General features: G+C 43.6%; 1 protein-coding gene across 6 annotated transcripts in view; it reads right to left on the reverse strand.

The window, feature by feature from the left end:
* Window positions 1-19,840, reverse strand: part of DISC1 (DISC1 scaffold protein) — a 203,624-nt gene extending 183,784 nt beyond the window's left edge. For 4 of the 6 annotated variants that reach the window (XR_015708756.1, XM_087776635.1, XM_087776632.1 and 1 more), the window contains exon 1: window positions 19,726-19,835. Coding sequence is in view for 3 of the 6 variants with exons in the window: in XM_087776635.1 (XP_087632761.1) it covers window positions 19,726-19,801 (76 nt within the window). In the remaining 3 variants the exon portion in view is untranslated. Of the gene's footprint in view, window positions 1-2,245; window positions 2,384-8,050; window positions 8,144-19,725 lie in introns of those variants that run through there. The other 2 variants (XM_087776634.1, XM_087776633.1) reach the window with 2 other exon arrangements.
* Between the last annotated feature and the right edge of the window lie 1,523 nt (window positions 19,841-21,363).

A 21,363-nucleotide genomic window follows, 5' to 3' on the forward strand; every position in this document is an offset into this window, starting at 1 on the left:
CAATTTATACATTTTCCACGTACTAGAATAGTGGCACATCTCACCATGGGACTGCAGTTAAGCTTCTGTATTCTGCTTCCTATCACCATAAATTAGAATACCCCAGCTGTCTCTTACGTTCTCTTTTGTCAGAGGAAAAAGCATCACAGAAACCAGAAATAAAAAAGGTCAGAGTCCATCAGCCTGTCTACTATAAAAAGACAGTGAAATGCTGTACTGGGAGTAATTTAATAGAAGTCTTAACAAATAGGAACCACTCTTGGAGTAAGGGAACAAAAATTGAACAAAATTTTCTTTAGAATTTAATTCTTTTAGTTTATATACAAAATAACAGCCTAAATTTGCCTTCAGCAGAAGAAACCAGTCATGCAGAAAAAAGTCATTCTAACACTGGATATACTTTATCGCCATTTACAAAGGCTAGTCACAGGCCTTGTCTGTAAAAATGGAAAAGGTTCCTTGGTTTAATTAAAATCAGTTTAAAATTGATCTCACTAAATCACTATGAATTTCTAAAGCAGACCAATAATTACAGCTCTTTAAACACCAAATTTAAACTAAGCTAATGTAAGTAAGGTTTAAATTGGCCAAAGTGTTAGATATTTGCACCAACTGAACTGGATGCTATTCCAAAAATTATTGGAGCCAAAGCGGTACAATTCCAGTATCCTGAACTAGTCCACACAAAACCCATGCATCTCTGCGTTCCCACGTTTGCAGGTAACCCTCTAGACAGGTTTACCATTAAGCTCCTTTATGGACTCCAGGTCTGCCTCCCAGCAAGTCCAGCAGCGCAAGTCGCTCACCTGGCTACCAGAGCGGCACCACTGCCTGAATTATACTCAAGGTTATACTCCAAGCCACGAGCCATTCAGAGGATGCTACGAGAAGCGGGTTGCAGGTCCTTAGCCCCAGTGTAGCTGCACCTGAGCACAAGGCAGAGAAGGAGCGGATGGACACAGAGGTGGGATCAGCATCTCAGCACAAACACTCAGGCCTTCTCCAGACGATAAGGGAGGGAGGAGGCGGCCACAGCCTGACCCCCAGCTCCAGCTAGAGAGCAGTCGCAGTGCCCTCAGCCATGATGTTACTATGGCCTTGGGTATACTGTTTGTGTGGCATTTACCCTTCTGCCATGTCCCTTTTCTGAAGGTTAGAATCATTTCAGTTGTTTATCATCACATATTTGAAAGTTAGTTACAAAGACTTTGATTTTCTGCGTAGGCTTCCAACCACAGCTTGTTTTGTCTGCACATCAGATACAGAAACTACACTGAACCAATTCAGCTAGCTTATTAAAAAAAGACAGGCCTCAAATTTTTCTTATAATTCCCTCAGTTTCAAGCATGTCAAATAACTGATGGCAATTAACTACAAGACTATAGAAACACGACCTTGGAACACTGTGAAACAACTGAAGGTAATTTAAAAAAAAACCCTACATTATAGTGTGTCATGCACTGTACGAGATATGCACTTAGAAAAAGAGAAAAGTCACAAATGGAAGAAGGGCCTTTCAGTTGTAATATTACAAATCAACTTTAAAAAAAAATGTTACAATCCTAGACAATGATGTAATGTATATTCTAAAGGCAAAATTGCAAATGTGCAAATTGTTTAAAATCCAAATTATGAAAGCCCAGAAATAACTTAATTATATCAGTTCTTTCACCATAACAATCTTTCCTGATGACCAATATTTCATAAAAACTAACAGCTCAGAGCCAGAGCATGGCGGGGGGAGTCTATCGCTCTAAAGCAAGGCGTGACCAGCAACGCTGTTCATGTCTTATCATGTCTTAGTTGCACCAGTAAGGTGAAAGAGGGAAAGGTGAAGCCAAAGAGCATTTCCCACTGATGGAAAGAGCACATTCTCTTGTACCCAGCCTGATGCTAAAGGACAGTAGAACAGTCATCTAATTTATTTCAGATAATCAGTCTTTGTTTTCAGCCACAAAAGTGGCAGTTCCGTTTTTTGATCAAATGCTCTAGTAGCATCTGTGGACAGAGAGGTGTAACTACCTGACATTTTTGTAAAGTCCACTAGGATTGTATAGATGGGTACAGAAACTCTGAAGCAACTACCTCCCTGCCCCTGCTTTAAACACATAATGCAGAATGTCTGCAAGCTCATTAAGTTCTCCCTGAAAGTAAATGAGAGATTATATATGCAATTTTAAATATGCAACTATCTGAATACACCTATATTACACACAGTTGATTTTTATCAGAATAACAAATTCACCTTCAGAGCATTTGTGGGTGGTAACTGGTGTGGAAGAAAAGATATTTGGTCATATTCAAAGCCAACTATCAAAGCACTGCTCCAAGCAATTTCTGTAGTGCTGCTTCTGTTAAGGAAGCCTTAAACACCTGCATTAAACTGTACACAAACAAAGTAAGTGAGATTAAAATATTTATTATTTACAAACAGACACACACAAATGTTTAACCTATCAGTAACAAAAATGAACCATTCTTGGGGATTAACCAATCTGACACGACAATAAACATTACTGTTCAGTTCCTGCCTCAAAAATATGTAAAATGTTGCAGGTTCCTAACTAGTTAAATTTTGACTCATTTGCTGAATTTTAAAAGATACCACAAAATACTCAAAATCAGATGGCACTGACCTCAATGCAGCCTATGTTAAAAGAAAGCAGCACCGCCTCTTTACACAAGTAAGCTTTCAAAGAAAGTTACTTTTGCATAAAGATTTTTATAACTCTTAAAATGCAAAGGTCTCATTTAGCTTTTTCATCTTACGTATTGAATGTTAACTATACTTTGATTTATCTAGCATTTTATAAAGTGTATCTACAGAAGACAAGGAATGGCTGAGCTACATTATATTTGATACAATTTACAAACTATTTCCTCATGAAGGGTTCCTGTGATTTCTAAAGGTCACAGGATGGCTTCAGGTATTCAACTGTTAAATTTCCAAAACATCACATACAACATATTCTCTGAAGTCATTAAATGCATGTTAGTTTCTGTTCTTCATTTAAAAAAAAACACTTCAAAGAGTTGTGCATTTTAGAAGTCAGAGTGGTCTTCCTTACCCGGTGTTTAAATAATTGTATTTTTATTGACACACTCCCATAACGCGCATGTCATTGAGTTGGTACATTTGAGCCACTTCCTTCCTTAATGCAACAACTCATTTTAAGCCATTTGATGAAATTGCAGCACCTGCCTCTAGAGGAAGAATCACATTAGCTGATACCAGTTTCAATATGCCCATCAACTTTTTTCCCCCCTCAAGGAAAAAAAAAGTGTTTTAAACCTGGTTTTGCCTTAACAGAAAGAAAGAAAGAAAAAATATTTATTAACAAGTAAGCTGGTAAATATCAAACACTTTCCATGTCAGTAACAATCACTTATTTAGTCAGGGAGAATAAAAGAAGCACCCCTTTCCTTAATTACATATTATAATTGCGTTGGATACTACTAAAACTTTAAAAAACATCTGCATCCATCAGTATTCAGCAGTGCATTGACTACACACAAAAGAAGGCTTTTATTCTCAAGCAAGTGCCTTGCTGAATCAGGGCCTAAGCGCCTTGATGTGACAAAAAGAACAGAAATATGCCTTTCTGATCTTTTTAAATTTAAAAATGTAATAAGTATCCAGCTTGTGAAAGCATGCAGTTGCACTGTGAAGGCCTATTTGATAACTAATCAACATCCTATGGCTGGCAACCTGAGACCCAAGGCTTAGCTATTATAGAAAACTGCATTCCTCCAAGCTGAACGAAAACTACACCACTCAGCTTCTCCACTGTGGTATTAGAAGGAAACTCATGTTGTTGGCCAGAAGAGTGAGCGGCCAGATGCACTCTAGAACAGCCAGGTGACTCCACGCTGTCTCAATAAAGCAGGACCACTCAGATAGCATGATACTGTCAAAAAATGACATTTCTGTTCTTTTAATTTCTGTTTTCATGCAGTCAGATACTGTTACAGAAGTCCCAAGGAAAAAAAAAAAAAAAAAGCCAGGGAAGCCCAAGACCTTTGCAATAAACTTCAGCATAATCCTGTTACAGACACTCCTCACACATCTTGTTCTCCAGCTGTTACTACATCTCACATTCAAATTTCACCTCTGGTTAATGAGCCTCAACCCAATGAGTCTCCAAACCTCCTTACACAGCTCACTCATATTTCATCCAACCCACTGCTATCAGCCTAGGCTAGCTGGAACTGCCAAACTCACATCGTCAACCACCTAACAAAACAGTTACCTTTTCAGGCTCCCCAGCCATCACCTACCCTACATTCAGCTCTGCAATCCATCCCATGGACCACCCAATGGACAACAAAGCACCCTGGGGGAGAACATAAGCAGGTCTGGGACAACAAGCCAGTACCAGCACTGGGCACCTTCAGTACAGTCAATAACAGAAGACACTTAACTTCCCCACAAATATCCAGCCCAATTTGTTTTAAACCTGTGAGTATAATTCTTTTTAACTTATAGTTAAATAATTGAGAATCATTTATCCACTTTCCAAAGAGGCAGGAGGACACGCAAGTTGCAAGCCTACAGAGAACGCTCACAATAGAGAAACAATGCTTATTTTGGAAATTTTGGGTTTGTTTGGGGTTTTTTTTGTTTTGGTTTGGTTTTTGGTGCATTTTGGTTTGTTTGGTTTTGGTTTGGGTTTTTTTTGTTTTGTTTTTTTAAGGTTTGTTGTTTTTCTTCCTGGGGAAAAAGCCTTTTGTTCCCACTTTCAGTACAAAAGTCTGTACAGGCAGTCCATGCAAGTGTCTCAAGTGGAGAGAACACTCTGGTTCTTTCAGTCAAGATCTGAAAACAGCTTTAAATGTTATACAGAAATAGGGGAGCAAGGATTTTGCATAGAAACTGTAAAGTTTGGTTAGGTCCTAAACTAATTTGCAAACAACACTTAATGTGTTTGCAGTCATATCCCATAAAAGTATTTCACCAAACATGCATGTAATTATGAAATTAGCACACAGCAGTCCTTTTCAAGAATGGTCTATTTAGCACACCACACTTCTCTTTCATCACTCTGTCTCTGGAGTGACAGTGTGGATTCCCACTACTTCTGCTCAGTCAGATCATCTACAGCAAGACTCTAATACAAAACTCATCAGGGGGGAGGGGAGGGAGGAATTAAAAAAAAAAAAAAAAAAAGAGTGAAGTGTGAGAGCACATTGACAGCAGTCAATTTCTAATTCAAGCACAGTTTGAGTGCTCCAGCTTGGAGATTTGAATTTTTAATTTCACTAAGAGAGTGAGATCCAAATTAAGCATCTGATGCACAGTCAGTCTGAAACAAGGATTGAGTTTACTGAAATAGAAAGTAATTTTCTCTTAACAGCTCAGTAGTGATCATATATAATGAAAATAAAACAATGTGGCAGTTCCTATATTGCTAAGGGTGAGGAGTCAGAATGCTTTTAGCTTTACAATTTAATATCAAAGTCCCTGGACAAATGTTCCTCCTTTGCCTGCTGAAGGAAGTTTACCTTACAGCCCCAGTCAGGCTGTCAGGACGCGATGTCAATGCTGTCCAGACAACAATAGGATGGGATGGAGGCTCCAGACATCAGGAAAGCTGAGCAGTAACTTCCCACAGAAAGCACACCACCTCAGGATGCAGCTTAAATACAAAATACTGCAAAAGCCAGGCATGTTGTTGTGGTTTAACCTGGCAGGCAGCTAAACACCACAAAGCCATTTGCTCACTCCCCCCCTACAGTGGGATGGGGGAGAGAATCAGGAAAAAAACAAGAAAGGAAAATTTGTGGGTTGAGACAAAAACAGTTTAACAGGACGGAAAAGGAAGGGAAAATAACAATAACAATAATGATAAAAGAACATACAAAATAAGTGATGTACAATGCAATTGCTCACCACCCGCCAACTGATGCCCAGCCAGCTCCCGAGCAGCGATCACTGCCCCCCAGCCAACTCCCCTCAGTTTATATACCGAGCATGACATCATACGGTATGGAACAGCCCTTTGGGCAGTCTGGGTCAGCTGCCCTGGCTGCGCTCACTCCCAGCTTCTCACTGGCAGAGCATGGGAAGCTGAGAAGTCCTTGACTAGTGTAAGCACTGCTTAGCAACAACTAAAACATCAGTGTGCTATCAACATTTTTCTCACACTAAATCCAAAACACAGCACTATACCAGCTACTAGGAAGAAAATTAACTCTCTCCCAGCCGAAACCAGGACAAGTGTCCACAAACTGCAGTTACAGCAATGCATGGGACACAGAGCCCACCTGTAGCAAGGAGGCAGGTAAATGAGCAGCACTGGTCCCTCACCCCGCTCCCCCGAGAAGAAAATCTCAGGGCTTTGCATGAGCCCCTGCAACTCTTTATGCTCCCACAAAATTTCTGTAATCCAGTAATCTCTGCTCTTTGCAGCAGCGATTGTGTAGATTGTGCTTTTGCTGGCTGACAATAAATCGCCACTCTGAGTGGCGAGATGAAGATTCTCAGCTGAACCCACGAGTCACAGACTGCAGCACTGCTCTCCTATCCTCAACAGCTACACAGACAACTTCAGTTAATGCAAGTCTTTGCTAAAGGCCAGCAAATTACTCTGCATCATCAGTCTGTAGATGTTATAGCCTGCGAGGGGTCGACCTTTGTGCTCCAGCAAGCCAAGCGCAGTTCCCTTAGAGACCTACACTGGTAAGCAGGAAAAATGCATGATACCCCTTTTGAGATCTTCGGTGAGAATATGGCTTGACCTTTACAATCCTCACCCAAGGCTGTAGACAGACAAAACAGAAGCTAGACGTTTGTTTTATTGGGCCTGAGAACACAAAAGTGAAGACATACAGCTATATCCTTTTCCTCTAACATGGAGGAGAAAAGTAGATGGTTCAGGTGGCATTCTGAGATTATCTTATGAACAAGCTGTGGAAGAAGTACTACAGCAGATATTGCTAAAACTGCCGCAGAATACTAACCACAGGCACGAACACCTCTCTTCTAATAGAAATCACAGATCCTTCTAAATAAGGTGGGACAGAAGTCACTCTGCCTAGAGCAAGTTAGATATCTAAAAAAAAAAAAAAACCGACCCTACAACAACAACAAAAAATTAACATTCCAGGAAAGAATATACTTTCTCTCTAGAAGGTAACCGCATTGAATTACAGAATTTAGCAGATGTGCCAGCACAGAGCAACGATGGCAATCAATACAGAGGATGCAAAGACCTCAAGAAAGGGCTGCAGAGCACTCAAAGAAGGCACCTACCAGCGCTAGACAGCTAGCATTCCATACCTCCCCAAATAAGAGCACTGGCATTAGAGGCCAAACTCGGTATTTCCTACCCACTTCACCAGGTATTGCAGGAACACTGCCTCCGTAACCAGACCACCACAGTGACAACTCACACCAAGATCTAAGCAACTGCCTACTCAGCTCCAGGCAGGAGTTGAGTGTTACCCCATGCGCCTTGCTCTAAAGGCTCAACAGGACCAAAGCCCTGTCTTCACACAGATTCGAATGCCATGCCCGCTAGAGGCAGACAAGGATCAGCGGATACAGTCAAGCAGCAGCCGGCCAGACCCCATGCTGCGGGAGGACACCATCAACACTGACAGATTGGCTTTGATTATCATTCATTCATTTTTGTCTCCATCCCAACTCTGCCAATACCAATGCTGCACAGGCTTTCCACTACTCCCATCAAACCCTGCCTTCTTTTCCACCAACTTCTCTTCTTGGTCCCCAATTAGTTCTCACAAATCAATCGCTCATTTCTCTTCAAATAAGTGAAAAAGACAGTTGAACCAGAAGTCTCTCCAATTGCTGCTCTGGACCTTTGACCAAACTCTGCATGGGTCACACTTAACACTGCACAGTCCGGAGTGACAGGCATCCACAAAGCTCCCAATGTTCAAAGCCACACAGAAATACCCTCTTCCCCAATACCACCTCTTTGGTCCTTTTCAGTTTATCCTTTTTGTCACGACTCCAACACCCACAAGCCTTCCCCAGCCCCCTAACGACATTCCCCTCACAACAGCAAACAAGCACATCTCAACTTACCTCCAAAAATCCTCCTCGCATGAGCTTCCAGGCCCTCCAGCTCCCTAGTCCCCTCAGACTACCCCATCCCTTCCCAGGTGGAGACCCTTCCTGCCTCACACTCCCCATCAACAGGGCTAAGAAGCTTCTAGGCTTCTCCAGGTGCATTTAAAAGGAGCCCAACCCCACTTCAGCTGTATCCACTAATTTCATTGCTTGCCTCCAGGTGCTCAGCATTTTGGCTACCGGGCCTTCAGCCAGTTCTCAGGGCTCCTGTTACCTCTTTCACAGCACACACGTAGTTTGTATAAGCATCTAAACCAAACCCCACTCTAAAGGCACACTGGCTCCATTCATTCCCTTTGAGATCATCTCAATGAAAACACTCTTGTAAGAGCTTCTTTCCCGTGACTGTAAATCACTGCTATTCATGTCTAGGAAATCAAGACAATTACCTGCCACAATTTACCCTGACAGTCTCCCTGGGCTAACATGTATTAGCTAATAATACAGGTTACGCTTCTTAACATATGCCTATGATGCTCAACAAAAGCTCAACAGATTTTTGCCAGAGGTTTTTTTAACCTATATCTGTCACATGCTATTTGTAATTAACTTAGGTATTCCTACCTAAGTACAAGGCCATAGGATCTGCCACCTTTTGTTGAACCTTACCTGTCTGCTTTTATTACCCAAGTAAATTAAAGCACAGTATTAATTGTACCCTTACATGAGATAGCTTGCAGATGCTTCTTCAGTGCCAAGGACTCTGTGTGATACTGTAATGAAACAAAGTCTTAAGCAAAACACTTCAAGTTAAAAAATAATGAGAAGTAAATACAAAAATCAGACTGATCTTTCAGAAGTATCCCCTATATTAAAAGAAGATTGTCTTGAATAAGTCAATGAAACAGTTTTTCAGGTCAACATATTCTGGATTCAGCTTAGCATTTTAAATGGATTAAAAAGGTACAGATTGTACCATATGGTGTTAAACACACACACCTGAAAAGATCTGCTTCGGTAACAAAAAGTCTGGCAGAGGAAAACTTTGAGTGTCATTCAAATTGTTTTCCAGAATAAACACAGATTGTTAACTCCTTATTTCCAATACTTTTTTTCCTAAATTTATTACTTGCTTTAGAAAACCTGAATTCAGAATCCAGGATTAGCAGAGTGCTGTGAAAGGTAGCTCGCATTTGCCCATCCCTTTCAGTTGTATGGGACAGACCCCTGGGTAGTACTAGTGTAGCAGCAGCACATAGTACTCCTGACAAGTATTATTATTAAAAAGTAGCAGACAGAACTGCTGCAGCTTCCTTTCAAGGAAAGCAATATGTTTGAGACATTTGATCTCGTCAGTCCTGAGGTACAGCAGTAATCTGATGCATTAGTTTGTGGTTAAAGCAGACCACGTGCAAAGCTACACAACTTACCCAAGCCGCAAAGCACGCCCAAGACAGAACTAAGGACTTGCACAGGACTCCTGAAAGACAGCTAGAAAAAAAGCATTTTCACTATAAGAATACACCTAAGGCTTTGTACATTTAGAACTCCTGTCTCATTGAAAAGGTCAGGGATTTAAAAAGCAGCATTTATATAGAATTTTATCTTAATATTCTCAAAACTATCAAACCTTGGAGTCACGGGTACCACCAAGACAGATCCTGCAATAATGCTACTCCATGTGGGATTCTGTACAGTGAAGTTTCACTGGAAACTTCTGGTGAAAATGTAAGTTAAACCTGAAATTTGAAGCAAATACAAACATCATATTTAGATGATTCCTTAACTTATCTATAACATGACTTGCACCTGCCTACATTTTTGTATTTCAAATCTAAACAAGTCTATACTAATCCACAGATCTGACACAGGAAAGTATATTTATAAAATATCTATGTCAAGTAAGTCCACTAGGATAGTCCACAGACAGAAGTTCATTGACGGGCTCCTTTAACTCCCAAGTGAAACAGTGCTACCTTTAAGCTGGAAGCCTTTTAAATCCTCTACTGACTAGGGGGAAAGGAAAATTCACAGTATTTTGAAGGGACTTGCAAAAGTTTCACAATCTAAAAAGCATCCTCTCCCTCCAACCCTCAGTGAGCAGGAACATCTTGGAGGAACAGCCTTACAAAAACAAAGAGGTGCCAATAAAACTGTGAGAGATACTGAGAAGACACATGGATTTTCATTTCTGCACAATAAAAGTGTCATAGTGCTTTACTGAACAAAAACATATGAAATGTCTTAAACTTAAATTACCTTAAAGTCTGAGTCATAAGCAAGGACTTCTGTACCAGAGAAAGCCATGAAGACAGAACTAAGGACATCTTTAAGGTTAGAATGCCCTCTTTGGGTATAAAGATATATTTGCAGCAACAGTGAATTTCAGCAAATACAGTGCTATTTTATGCTATAGGAAGGAAAGTAAATCAACAAACGTGTGCTACGCTAAAACTTCTAAAGATGTTATAAATGGCATCTGATTACCCTCTACTAGCAACAATGTTCCCAAGATGCTACATACCAACTGTGAGGATAACGGCAATCCATACACAGCAGCGCACAGGGGTAGGACAAGAAAGAGACAGGCATAACCTAAAACAAGAGAGGTTCAGACTGGATACAAAGAAAAACTTTTTCACCCTGAGGGCAGCCAAGCAGTGGAGCAGGCTGCCCAGAGAGGCTGTGCAGTCCTTGAAGGTTTTGAAGACCCAATGGGATAAAGCCCTGAGCAGCCTGGTCCAGCCTCCGTCAGCCCTGCTTTGAGCAGGGAGTTGGACCAGAGACCTCCCGAGGTGCCCTCCAACACGAACTATCCTATCATACCTCTAAGTTTTAAATACAAGTCTCAGGATTTGCAGTACTCCAGTAGTTATCTATACACGCAACAAAAGTTCAGGAGTTTCATCTGTGAAGATGCATCCAACTTTGCAATAAAGCAATTTATCCGATTCAACTCCACAAAGGAGTCACAAGGAAGTTAGTAAACAATAACTTCATCACATCCTGCAAGCTGGAAACAACTGACTCTCTATGAACAAAATTAAAGTTCAGTACTTGAAATAAATAGGTTCTCAACCAGCATTTGAACATCCAGCATCCACATCCACACACACACAGAAATCACAAGCTTCAATGACGGTCAGTGCCTTAAGCAAGACAGACACATGTAAGGCATAATAACATAGGAACTCCTATTGTTCCACAGCAGCAGACCTTCAGTAGTTAGCTGGTGATTAAATGATGCTCATGAGCATCACTTAAGTGTCACTTTGATCTACTGCAGTTATTTCACAAAATGTTTATTACTGAGGCTTTTTTATTGTCTGTACAAACACTGGAGAACACTTCTCTCAAGGCATTATTCAGTTTGCTATATTAAAAATTATCTTGATACCTTTTCCTGGGCTGCTTGCCAATTGGAGGATAAGATGGAGCCGTCTGCTAGACTGTAACTGTCTGAAGACACTTCCCTTTCAAAAACTTAATCCCTTAAATGGTGCCAAGGGCATTACACACACACACACAAAAAAAAAAAATCTAACATCACCTCTGAACAGCTGCAATAAAACCTGCCTCTCGCACAAATTTCCTGGCAAACGAAGGAGGAAGACCACATCTGCCCAGGGAATACTGCCACTACCCTATCCAGTCCATGAAGTCTAATTATAACATGGGCACGGAAAAAGGCAAACCTGAATACTCTGCCACACAGCTGTATCAAGCAGCCATAACCGTGCCATGGATGTATATGTTCTATATAAATGAGTGCACAAATACAGTTATTTCTGTACCTCCTCTTCACTTTCTTGGTTTTATTTAGAATTTGAGGGATTTCTGGGGCTGGTCTCTTTCTTCTTCCACTGTGTGTGGGTTAACCCTGGCTGGACGCCAGGTGCCCACCAAAGCCAATCTTATCACTCCCCCTCCTCTGCTGGACAGGGGAGAGAAAATACAATGAAAGGCTCACGGGTCAAGATAAGGACAGGGAAAGATCACTCACCAATTACCATCATGGGCAAAACAGACTCAACTTGGGGAAATCAGTTTAATTTATTACCAATCAAATCAGAGTAGGGTAATGAGAAATAAAACCAAATCTTAACACACCTTCCCACCACCCCTCCCTTCTTCCCAAGCTTAACTTTACTCCAGATTTCTCTACCTCCTCCCCCCCAGTGGCACAGGGGGACAGGGAACCGGAGTTGCAGTCAGTTCATCACACGTTGTCTCTGCCGCTCCTTCCTCCTCACACTCTTCCCCTGCTCCAGCGTAGGGGTCCCTCCCATGGGAGACAATCCTTCATGAACTTCTCCAGTGCAAGTCCTTCCCACGGGCTGCAGTTCTTCACGAACTGCTCCAGTGTGGGTCCCTTCCACAGGGTGCAGTCCTTCAGGAAAAGGCTGCTCCAGCGTGGGTCCCCCGCAGGGTCACAGCCCACTTCAGGCATCCACCTGAACTGGCATGGGGTCCTCCACAGGCTGCAGGTAGACCTCTACGGGCTGCAGGGGGACAGCCTGCCTCACCATGGTCTTCACCACACGCTGCAGGGGAATCTCTGCTCCAGCACCTGGAGCGCCTCCTCCCCTGCCCTTGGTGTCTGCAGGGCTGTTCCTCTCACATATTCTCACTCCTCTCTCCAGCTGAAATTGCACAGTTTAGTTTTTTCCCCCCTTCTTAAACATGTTATCCCAGAGGCGCTACCACCGTCGCTGATGGGCTCGGCCTTGGCCAGTGGCAGGTCCGTCTTGGAGCCAGCTGGCATTGGCTCTGTCAGACACAGGAGAAACTTCCAGCAGCTTCCCACAGAAGCCACCTCTGTGGCCCCCCTGCTACCAAAACCTTGCCATGCAAACCCAATACACGCTGCTTTGCAATGTTAGTGTTTAAAATACATACACAGGCTGCTACACAGAATTCCTTAGAATAGCCTTAAGCTGTCCTCTGCATTGTCTTGTCTTTATCTGGTCTGTTTGTTTTTTTATTATTATGACTACTGTTGTTATTCCCTCCTTTGCTCCCCGCACTGTAATCCTCCTTTTAAAAAAACTTGGCTCGTATTTTTTATCATGATTTTAAAGTCATTAGAGATCATTTTTAGACAGCTAACATGTAGAACAACTGCTCCTAAGGAGACAGCTGGAAGAAAGACTGCAACCCTATGTACTTCTCATACAGCTTGCACTGAACAGTCATACTGGCCTTTCAATATTAAAACCACAACCACTCCAAACTTTCTACGGCCACACTTAACGCCTAGGCTTCCAGCTTAATGCCTAGGAAAAGCACACAGAATTCTGCTAAGACCTGGAAGTGCAGAAGGCAGTAACATAAGAAGTGTGTGTGTCCAGATCCAGCAGAAAGGTCTGGACCCTCATCAAGAAATTCAGTGCCACACCAAGCTCTCCAGAAACACAGCAAAAGTGTTGCTACACACCATTATCACTAGTTATAACAAAGCTAAATTATTTTAAAATTATATTAAATTAATTTGGTAAGTGAATGGCATGAATATACACAGCCTATTCCACCCAGCAAAAATGAAAAACCTTACCAGCCACGCTTTAAGGGATAAACTGAAGGCCCAGAAGAACAACAGGGCAAGCCAGCGGATTTCACAAAGGGTGATGAGAAGTCCTACAAACTGTTCTTCCCAAAATGGTAACACTGGATACTAGTTCCCAGTCCCGCCCCATACAGGAAAAAAACCAACAAATTACTTCTAAAAAACTAAGCATCATATCTATACTCAAGGTAGGTAGAGAACACCTCCTCGGCTAACATGAACTGGTTCCTAACTTGGCACCGGAGCAGATGATCCCACAGAAAATTCTGTCATTGACAAAAGCTGGCACTGTAGCAGGAAGCTTCCCAATCTGCTAAAAGAACAAATACCCTAATGCTAGTGCTCACTACAAGTGGAAGAAGCGGGACCTGGTCTTTTCTTACCTTACAGCAACCAGAAACCCCCTGACAAGCATGATTCCCCCCGCCGCCCCTCTCTTCATTCTCACAGGACAGCAGGCAGCCAGCTTTGGTGCACTGCTCAGAGGGAACCACGAACTGGAGCAGCCCTTCTCACGGCCAAGTCTGTACAAGACCCTGGCAGACCACAAGCATGGGAACGCTACAGCAGCTGTCTTGCCATGACCGTGTTCAGATTTCCCAGGGAAAGGGGAAATGCAATACCTATTGATTATTAACTAGTTTGACACAAAGGAGCAAAACCACACAGAGGAACAGCTGCACTTGGCAGCCAGGCCCTTCTCATACAATTTCAACAAGAGGTTCTCAAGATTTTCACTGCTCTAAGTAAATAAAAGCATACTGCTTTCCTAACCAAGGGCTCTGGCAGGACAAGAGCAAAGTTTCGGAACAAAACAGTGCTGCCCCACTGCAGCGGCAGCATAGCCTGGAACCGTCCAGGGTGTGCGAGAGCATCTCATGCCCCTGAGACCCCACACCACTACCGATGCATAGACATAGGCACCCCTTCCTTGTCACTCCCGCTGGGAGCACAGCAACCACAAAGATATTAAAATCATGGAAATCTAGCTACAGCAATGCAAAAGACCACCAAACTCAGCAGCTGTCTGTCCCGCTCTCCTGAGAATGGTATGCCTATCGCTCTTCAAGACAGAAGCTGGGAACACAATACATCCACAGCTCAGCTCCTGCTGACCACAGCCTGAGGTATTAGTGCAAATACTGACAAGTTAACATGCTGCTCTAGAAACGGGAACAGCCAAGCCCCAGCAAACAGCTGTGCTGCCCATTCCCCGCATCACCTGGGTCTCCACAGACCATTAGCAACAGGAAGCACCTGGACCTTCACCCAGCACATGAAATTCAACCTCGTCCCTGCCTCTTGTCCCCAAAGCTATGCTCTCCAACAACAGAGGAAAACAAGCCCTTCCCGATCCAACAATCAGCTTAGCCCTCGCATCAAAAAGTCAGATATTTTATGGAGCTGAGACTGCCTGGATTTACCACACTGAATGGGCTCAGTGATGCTCCTTTCTTGGAACCTCAGGATGTTTCCCTGAAGTAAAACATTTGGGGGGGGGGGGAAGGGAACAACCAGACCACAAGAATTAGATAGCCATAACGTAAGAAAAAAGCTTGCAGCTTGCAAGTAGTCTCCACCAGCACTATTCCAGGTGCCTGTATATCTGCAGTAGTGATAATCCATAAAACTAAACTGATACGGCAAGTATCCTTTCCACTGACATCATATCATTAAAGATGGGAAACAAAATACTTTTAGTGTCCCACTAAAACAGCAAGGAAGCAGCCTTCCACTAGCAGGAAAAAACTGTCCTTCCACTTCCCAAGCTCTCTGGAGACCTTATGGTTTTCCAAAAACAAAACAAAACAACCCTAAGAATGGGTTCCTACAGTGTTCAAAACATGCTTTTCAGACCCAAAGGCCTGACTGTGGATCTAAATTCAAAGTGGGGCCAGCTAGAGGAGCTGAGCTAGGGACTACTCTGCTCGCCCCATCAATCAGCAAAGTTGTGAAGCCACCGCCAAACTTTGTTACGTACAGGCACATTGACAACATGACTATCGTTTGACTCCACTTTTCCACTATTATTATTATGCAGAACTTAGCAAGGTCTTGAAAAGCTACGCTAGTGCCACGTGCCTCACCTTACACAGATCTGGAGACGTGCAAAACAATTCAGAAAATCCAGTGATACCTACTCCCAGTTCCTGCTTCTCCCACAGATACTAACCCTTTCATTCTTACTCAGCTTTACAATAGTCACTATCAACTTCTTAACTTTTCGCTCCACAGGTTGCCTCAGAGTTGGTCTAGTAACAGATTTTCCTCTGTAACGGTTTCCTGCCCCACTGACCTCTCAGCCCAGCAACAGAAACCTTTCAACCAGAGCCCACTAAACCCCTCCAAACGACCAACTCTTCTGTCATTGCAGAAAACAGGGAAAGTTCACACAGATCACATTCATTCTGCTTTTAGTTTCAAGCAGCCACTTCTCCCTCACAGCTCTTTTCCAAGGAGATTTTATCATCTGAGCGCACACACACTGTTTAGCAAATCTGCAGTTCTGACTCGGGTGCTGTTTGATCCAATCTATAAATACAGATAACGCATACACCTTTGAAATGAAAGCAGCAAGCTAAGCACTATTAAGAAAATGCTTTTTCCACTTTTCATCCCTAATTCTGAGTACACAGCTGTTTATGTAGTAAATATTTACTTTTCAAAGTAAAATCTAAATATTTTTACATCTGTTGCTGTTACAAATAAACATACTGACAGAAGTCAAAAAGAGCATGGAAACTAGACAATTTACTCTGACACCAGGGTCATGCAACTAACACACCTATTTGTAAGGCAGCAAGAGAGGAAGGAAAGGGAGGAGGGGTTAGGAAAGAATAGAAAGTGCCACCCATCATACTCATTAGGCAGCAGGGTCCCAGTTAGTAATTGATCACACAGAGATAATGAGAGACGTATGCGCTGGAAGGAAGCGTGGGTATAAGATGCAGGAGGGTCTGAAACACAGAGAGCAGCGTTGTACAGTATGTACAAAGGGGAGGCAGAATCCAAATTCTGTGTGCCCCAAAGGAATCGCACTGAACAAAGAAACCCTACTCGAGGCAAGCACATGATCTCACCACTCTGTCTGCAGACTTCAGATTAGTCATTAAGCCACTTTACATTCTCAGCATCAATAAATAGGGAAGTAATTCTATGTCAATAGCTAATTCAATTTCCATACAGAAAACTTATGTTTAACAAACAAAGTATGTTGATAGAGGATCTCAGCTTCCACGGCAGCAGTAGCTAGGAGGCTTGATAAAGAAACATTTCCCCCGAAAGCATTTTTCAGGTGAACAGTTAATGGAATCTGTGCCTATATGCTCAAAGAAAAGAAAAAAGAAAATTAAATGGAGTGTTAAATAATTAGCATTACACAGAATTAAATAAACACCTCCAAATAAGGGTACTACCGTGCTTAACATAGGCACAGTAGCCTTTGTTCAGTGCCAGAGGGCCAAGTTTTTCCTTGTGTGGCTGCTGATTTACAAAGGGCACATTCATCCCAAATACATAAGGGTTTTGCAGTACTTTTCCTTCAAGAATATTGAATAGTATTACAACACACCCCAGGCTCAATCCTAATCTAAGTGACACAGCATGAAAGGGCCACTCTCTGGAAAAAGACACAAGATGCTAAGGATGAACTTGGAAATCACTATGGCAACTCCACAGGTTCCTTTCGGTTCACCTTTGAGGCCGGTACTCCCAAGGAGGTAAGAAAACTCCTTTCCACAGGAGTCGTTAATATGCATTACAGCCAAAACCAGAAAAGGCTGCGGTCTGTCTGCAGCTCAATTAGAAAGAAGGTTTGCTCAAGAAAACCAAATGCTAAAATGAAAAAAAATCGTAACTCCTGATGAGCGCTCGGGAGGTGTTACACACTCCAGTAAATCTCATTTGAAAGGTCAGGTGGTTCAGTAGCTGTCGGAGGCCCAAGCTATGGTGAGCAAAAAAAAGCCTAACAGAGTGTGCCTAATTTGTGAACAAAGTCAGAATTAACCTTAAGGGTTTTCACATTTGTGAGTACAAAACATTGTTTGCAGTGCTTTCTGTCTTCCTGTTCGTCACAATTAATTTATCCTGGTGCTAATAAATCCTCTTTGCTTACAAGGCCCCACTACAATTCCAGCAGCAGCAGCTTAGGCCCAAACTTTTGACTTCACTTTACTGAAGAGAACAAAGGCTGATTTATCTAAATTTAAAGAGGGAGGAAGCCAGCAGCAATACAATACTTGTCTCTGACCGCTCTTCAGAGTGCTGCTGCACTGTAGCCATCGGTATCATGTATGAGAACAGGTTATTTTCACTGCTCAGTCTCCAAGAACTATATAGAAAATCGATAACTTTTTTTTCTTAATTCCCAGTGCTTATACTATCAAAGACCTAGTTGGACACGGTCTTAATCTCAAGCGTACAAAACAGTGTTCAGAAGCATTTAGGGGTTCATTTACATTCCCTCAACCTACCACGACCGCATTTTAAGTAACCACAAACCTCTTAACTCAGCTTTTTTCTTTTTAAATCAAATATTTACTTTAAACATCCCTACTTTTCAGTTTCATAAGTGCCTAAAAGCCCTATCAATAGTAAAAAATCTACTGTAGCTTCAACTGGAAAACTACCGTCAGTACCTTCCGAGAAGGAACCACCACAATTTTAACTTCAGCAATGAGATGGGGGAATACCCATAAAACGTAATTAAAGGGACTTAGTATTTAAACAACAAGAAAAGTTTAATAAAGTAGAACTTCTCCCATTTCCATGAGTTACTGTAAGGCCAATTGCAAATTAGAAAGTAAACAAATTAATATGAGAGGACAAAACCAGAAATAATGCATCCCAGTGTACTTCATTCACTTCTTTGAAAACTCTCATTTACTTTTAATTACCAGTAGTGCTTGCTGGTATATGTTCTGCAGCATATTTTGTAAAACCTTTATTATAAAAGCACTTCACTGCAGAGCTCTTAAATCACTATTCAGCAGCATAGCAAAAAGTTACTCAAGCACTTGTACACAAAGATTAGCGTGGATTACCAAACCATGAATGAGCCGTTTTCTATTGAAACGTTGGCAAGGACAACTGAAGTGTTTGCAGAAACTCTTGCTGGACTAATGGAGCTTGGAGAATTGCATACCCCAAACAACCCAAAAGGCAGTGGATGCACCCGGTTAGTGACATGCCTTTTGTCCCCAGCTCTCCTGGGAAAGGTGAAGTGTTTTTTTCCAGAATTTCCCCACAGCTCCAGCTGTTCACCAACACCAGTGTCAGTAACGTGGGCAGCCCTAGCTCAGGCCAGCTGATGGCTGCTGCTCTGAGGGAGGAGGAGAGCAGCTCATCCACACTAGAGGTCATGGTCTTTTAAAACTCATAAAAGTATATATGCACAGCTTCTCCATTAAGATGGCAGTTTCCTTTTTCTTCCGTTAAAGCTAGTTTAGAGAGATTACATAGGTGACTTTTCTAAGAGCACTGTTACTTCCTTCTTTGCAGTTGGTTATTTAGAAGAAAAATATATTATACATCTTCGTATCAATATAACTGCTTCCACACTGGCAGAGGTGAAATTAGAGGAAATTTGAGTTTAAAAAAATAATAATGTTATTTCAACATTGTAACATCGTTTCCTAGACTACATTTACTGTGAAATAAATGCTAACATCACTGGGGACTTAGAAAAAAAGTTTAAAACCCCGAAACTTTCAGACTGCGAAATGAAAGATCCGTATTTTTTTCGCCTAAAAGCCCTAAACTCTGCTGTATTCAACATGACTCCCCGCATCAAGAGCTGCCGGCCCTCCCGGCTGAAGGCAGCCTCCAGCCAAGCCGCCCGACCCCTCCAACAGGGAGAAGCGCTGCCGGCCCCGGCCCCGTTAGGGCTCAGCCTCGCTCCCCCGCGTCCCCTGCTCGTTCACGGGCCTCGCTCGGCGCCTCGCACCCCTTCCAGCTCTCCGGCCGGGCACCTGCCCCGCCGGGCCGGCGGCGTGAGGGGGAGAGAGGGAGGCGGGTAACGGCGGGAACCCGCCGTTACCCGCCTCCCTCTCTCCCCCTCACGCCGCCGGCCCGGCCCGCCCTTCCCCTCAGCAGCCGCCAGGCCCGCAGGCCGCCCCCCGCTCACCTGAGCTCGCCGCCTCCCCCCCGCCGCCGCGGCGCCGCCTGTCGGTACCGCCCGGCCGGGGCTGCGGCCACCACATCCCGGCCCCCCCTTCACATCTCACCGGGGCGGAAAGCGGCGGCGGCCCCGGCCACTCCCAGCCGGGGGCGGGCCGCAGGCGGCTCCACCGCCCCGGGGAGGGAATGGGCCGCGGGCGGGCCCGGCGTTGGAGGGTGTTGCGGGTCTCGGTGGGGCGGGAGGAGCGGTGACGGCGGGGCTGTTCTCAACGCGGAGGGCCGGGCGTGGAGCCGTGCACAGGCCCAGAGAGCAAGGGTCCTTCGGGTCAAGGCGGGTCCCTGCCCGTGCAGCGGCCTAAGGCTGTCCAGGCTCTGTTCCCCCGGGTCTGCAGGACACCGGCGTTAAGTTAAGAGGGCAGACATGGCGACTGCAGTCCCGCTCCCCATCTGCCTCAGCCTGAAGGGACCAGCGCACCAGAAGAGCCGCCTCTGCCACCCATACACAGGCGTGCAGCCTTCCCTGGACGCATCCTGGGGAGCTGCGGTCCCAGCATCGTGGGGATATGGCTACACCAAATATATATACCAAATACACTGTTGGGAAACAGTTCGTTTTCAAATGTAGCCATACTGTGCATTGCTTGGGTCTTTTACAGCCTTCATGTGACTGTTCACGGGCCCTTCTCTGGCACAGCCTTATGTGTCAGATACTCGCTGGATTCAGCAAGGCATATATACAATTAGATTGTATGGTATTCATTGGCTTTCTGTAGCTTAAATGTGGAATCAATCTCTGCTCCATGTGTATTTTCGTTACTTCTGTACAGCTTCTCATCTCTTGATGTCAAACACAGAGCTTCTTCATTTTGTTGCAAGGTGCTATCATTTATATATATGTACGGGTTTTGGCTGGGATAGAGGCCCAGCAGCTCATGTGGTGCCACATTTTGGATTTGTGACCAAACCAATGCTGATAACACAGGGATGTTTTCGTTATGGCTGAACAGTGCTTACACGGAGTCAAGGCCTTTTCTGCCTCTCACCCCACCCCACCAGCGAGCAGACTGGGGGTGCACAAGAAGCAGGGAGGGGACACGGCTGGGACAGCTGACCCCAACTGGCCAGAGGGATATTCCATACCATATGACATTGTCCACAGCAGTAAAGGTCAGGGAAAAGAAGGAGAAAGGGGGGGACATTCAAAGTTACTATGTTTGTCTTCTCAAGTAACCATTATGCGTGATGAAGGCCTCCTTTCCTGGAAATGGCTAAACATCTGCCTGCCGCTGGGAAGTAGTGAATGAATTCCTTATTTTGCTGTGCTTGCGCACGCAGCTTTTGCTTTCCCTATTAAACTGTCTTTATCTCAACCTATGAGTTTTCTTGTTTTTACCCCATCCCACTGGGGAGGAGTGAGGGGCTTAGCAGCCTACCGGGTTAACCCATAGCAATGTACAGCAAATCATTTCAAGTCCTTTTTCCAAGATCACTGTAATTTTTCTGAGGATGTTCCTTTGAATTTACATATCATTGCAACAACATGAATTTCTGCTAAAATCCCCTCCCCTGTTTTGTGCTGTAGATAATTCTAGTCCCCCATCATTTCCCATGTATCTTCTCCTCCCTAGTTAACACATGCATTACG

Source organism: Nipponia nippon, unplaced genomic scaffold (genome assembly GCF_047370975.1).
Source record: "Nipponia nippon isolate SJK-2023a ecotype South Korea unplaced genomic scaffold, ASM4737097v1 scaffold_4, whole genome shotgun sequence".
Classification (NCBI taxonomy): Eukaryota; Metazoa; Chordata; class Aves; order Pelecaniformes; family Threskiornithidae; genus Nipponia; species Nipponia nippon.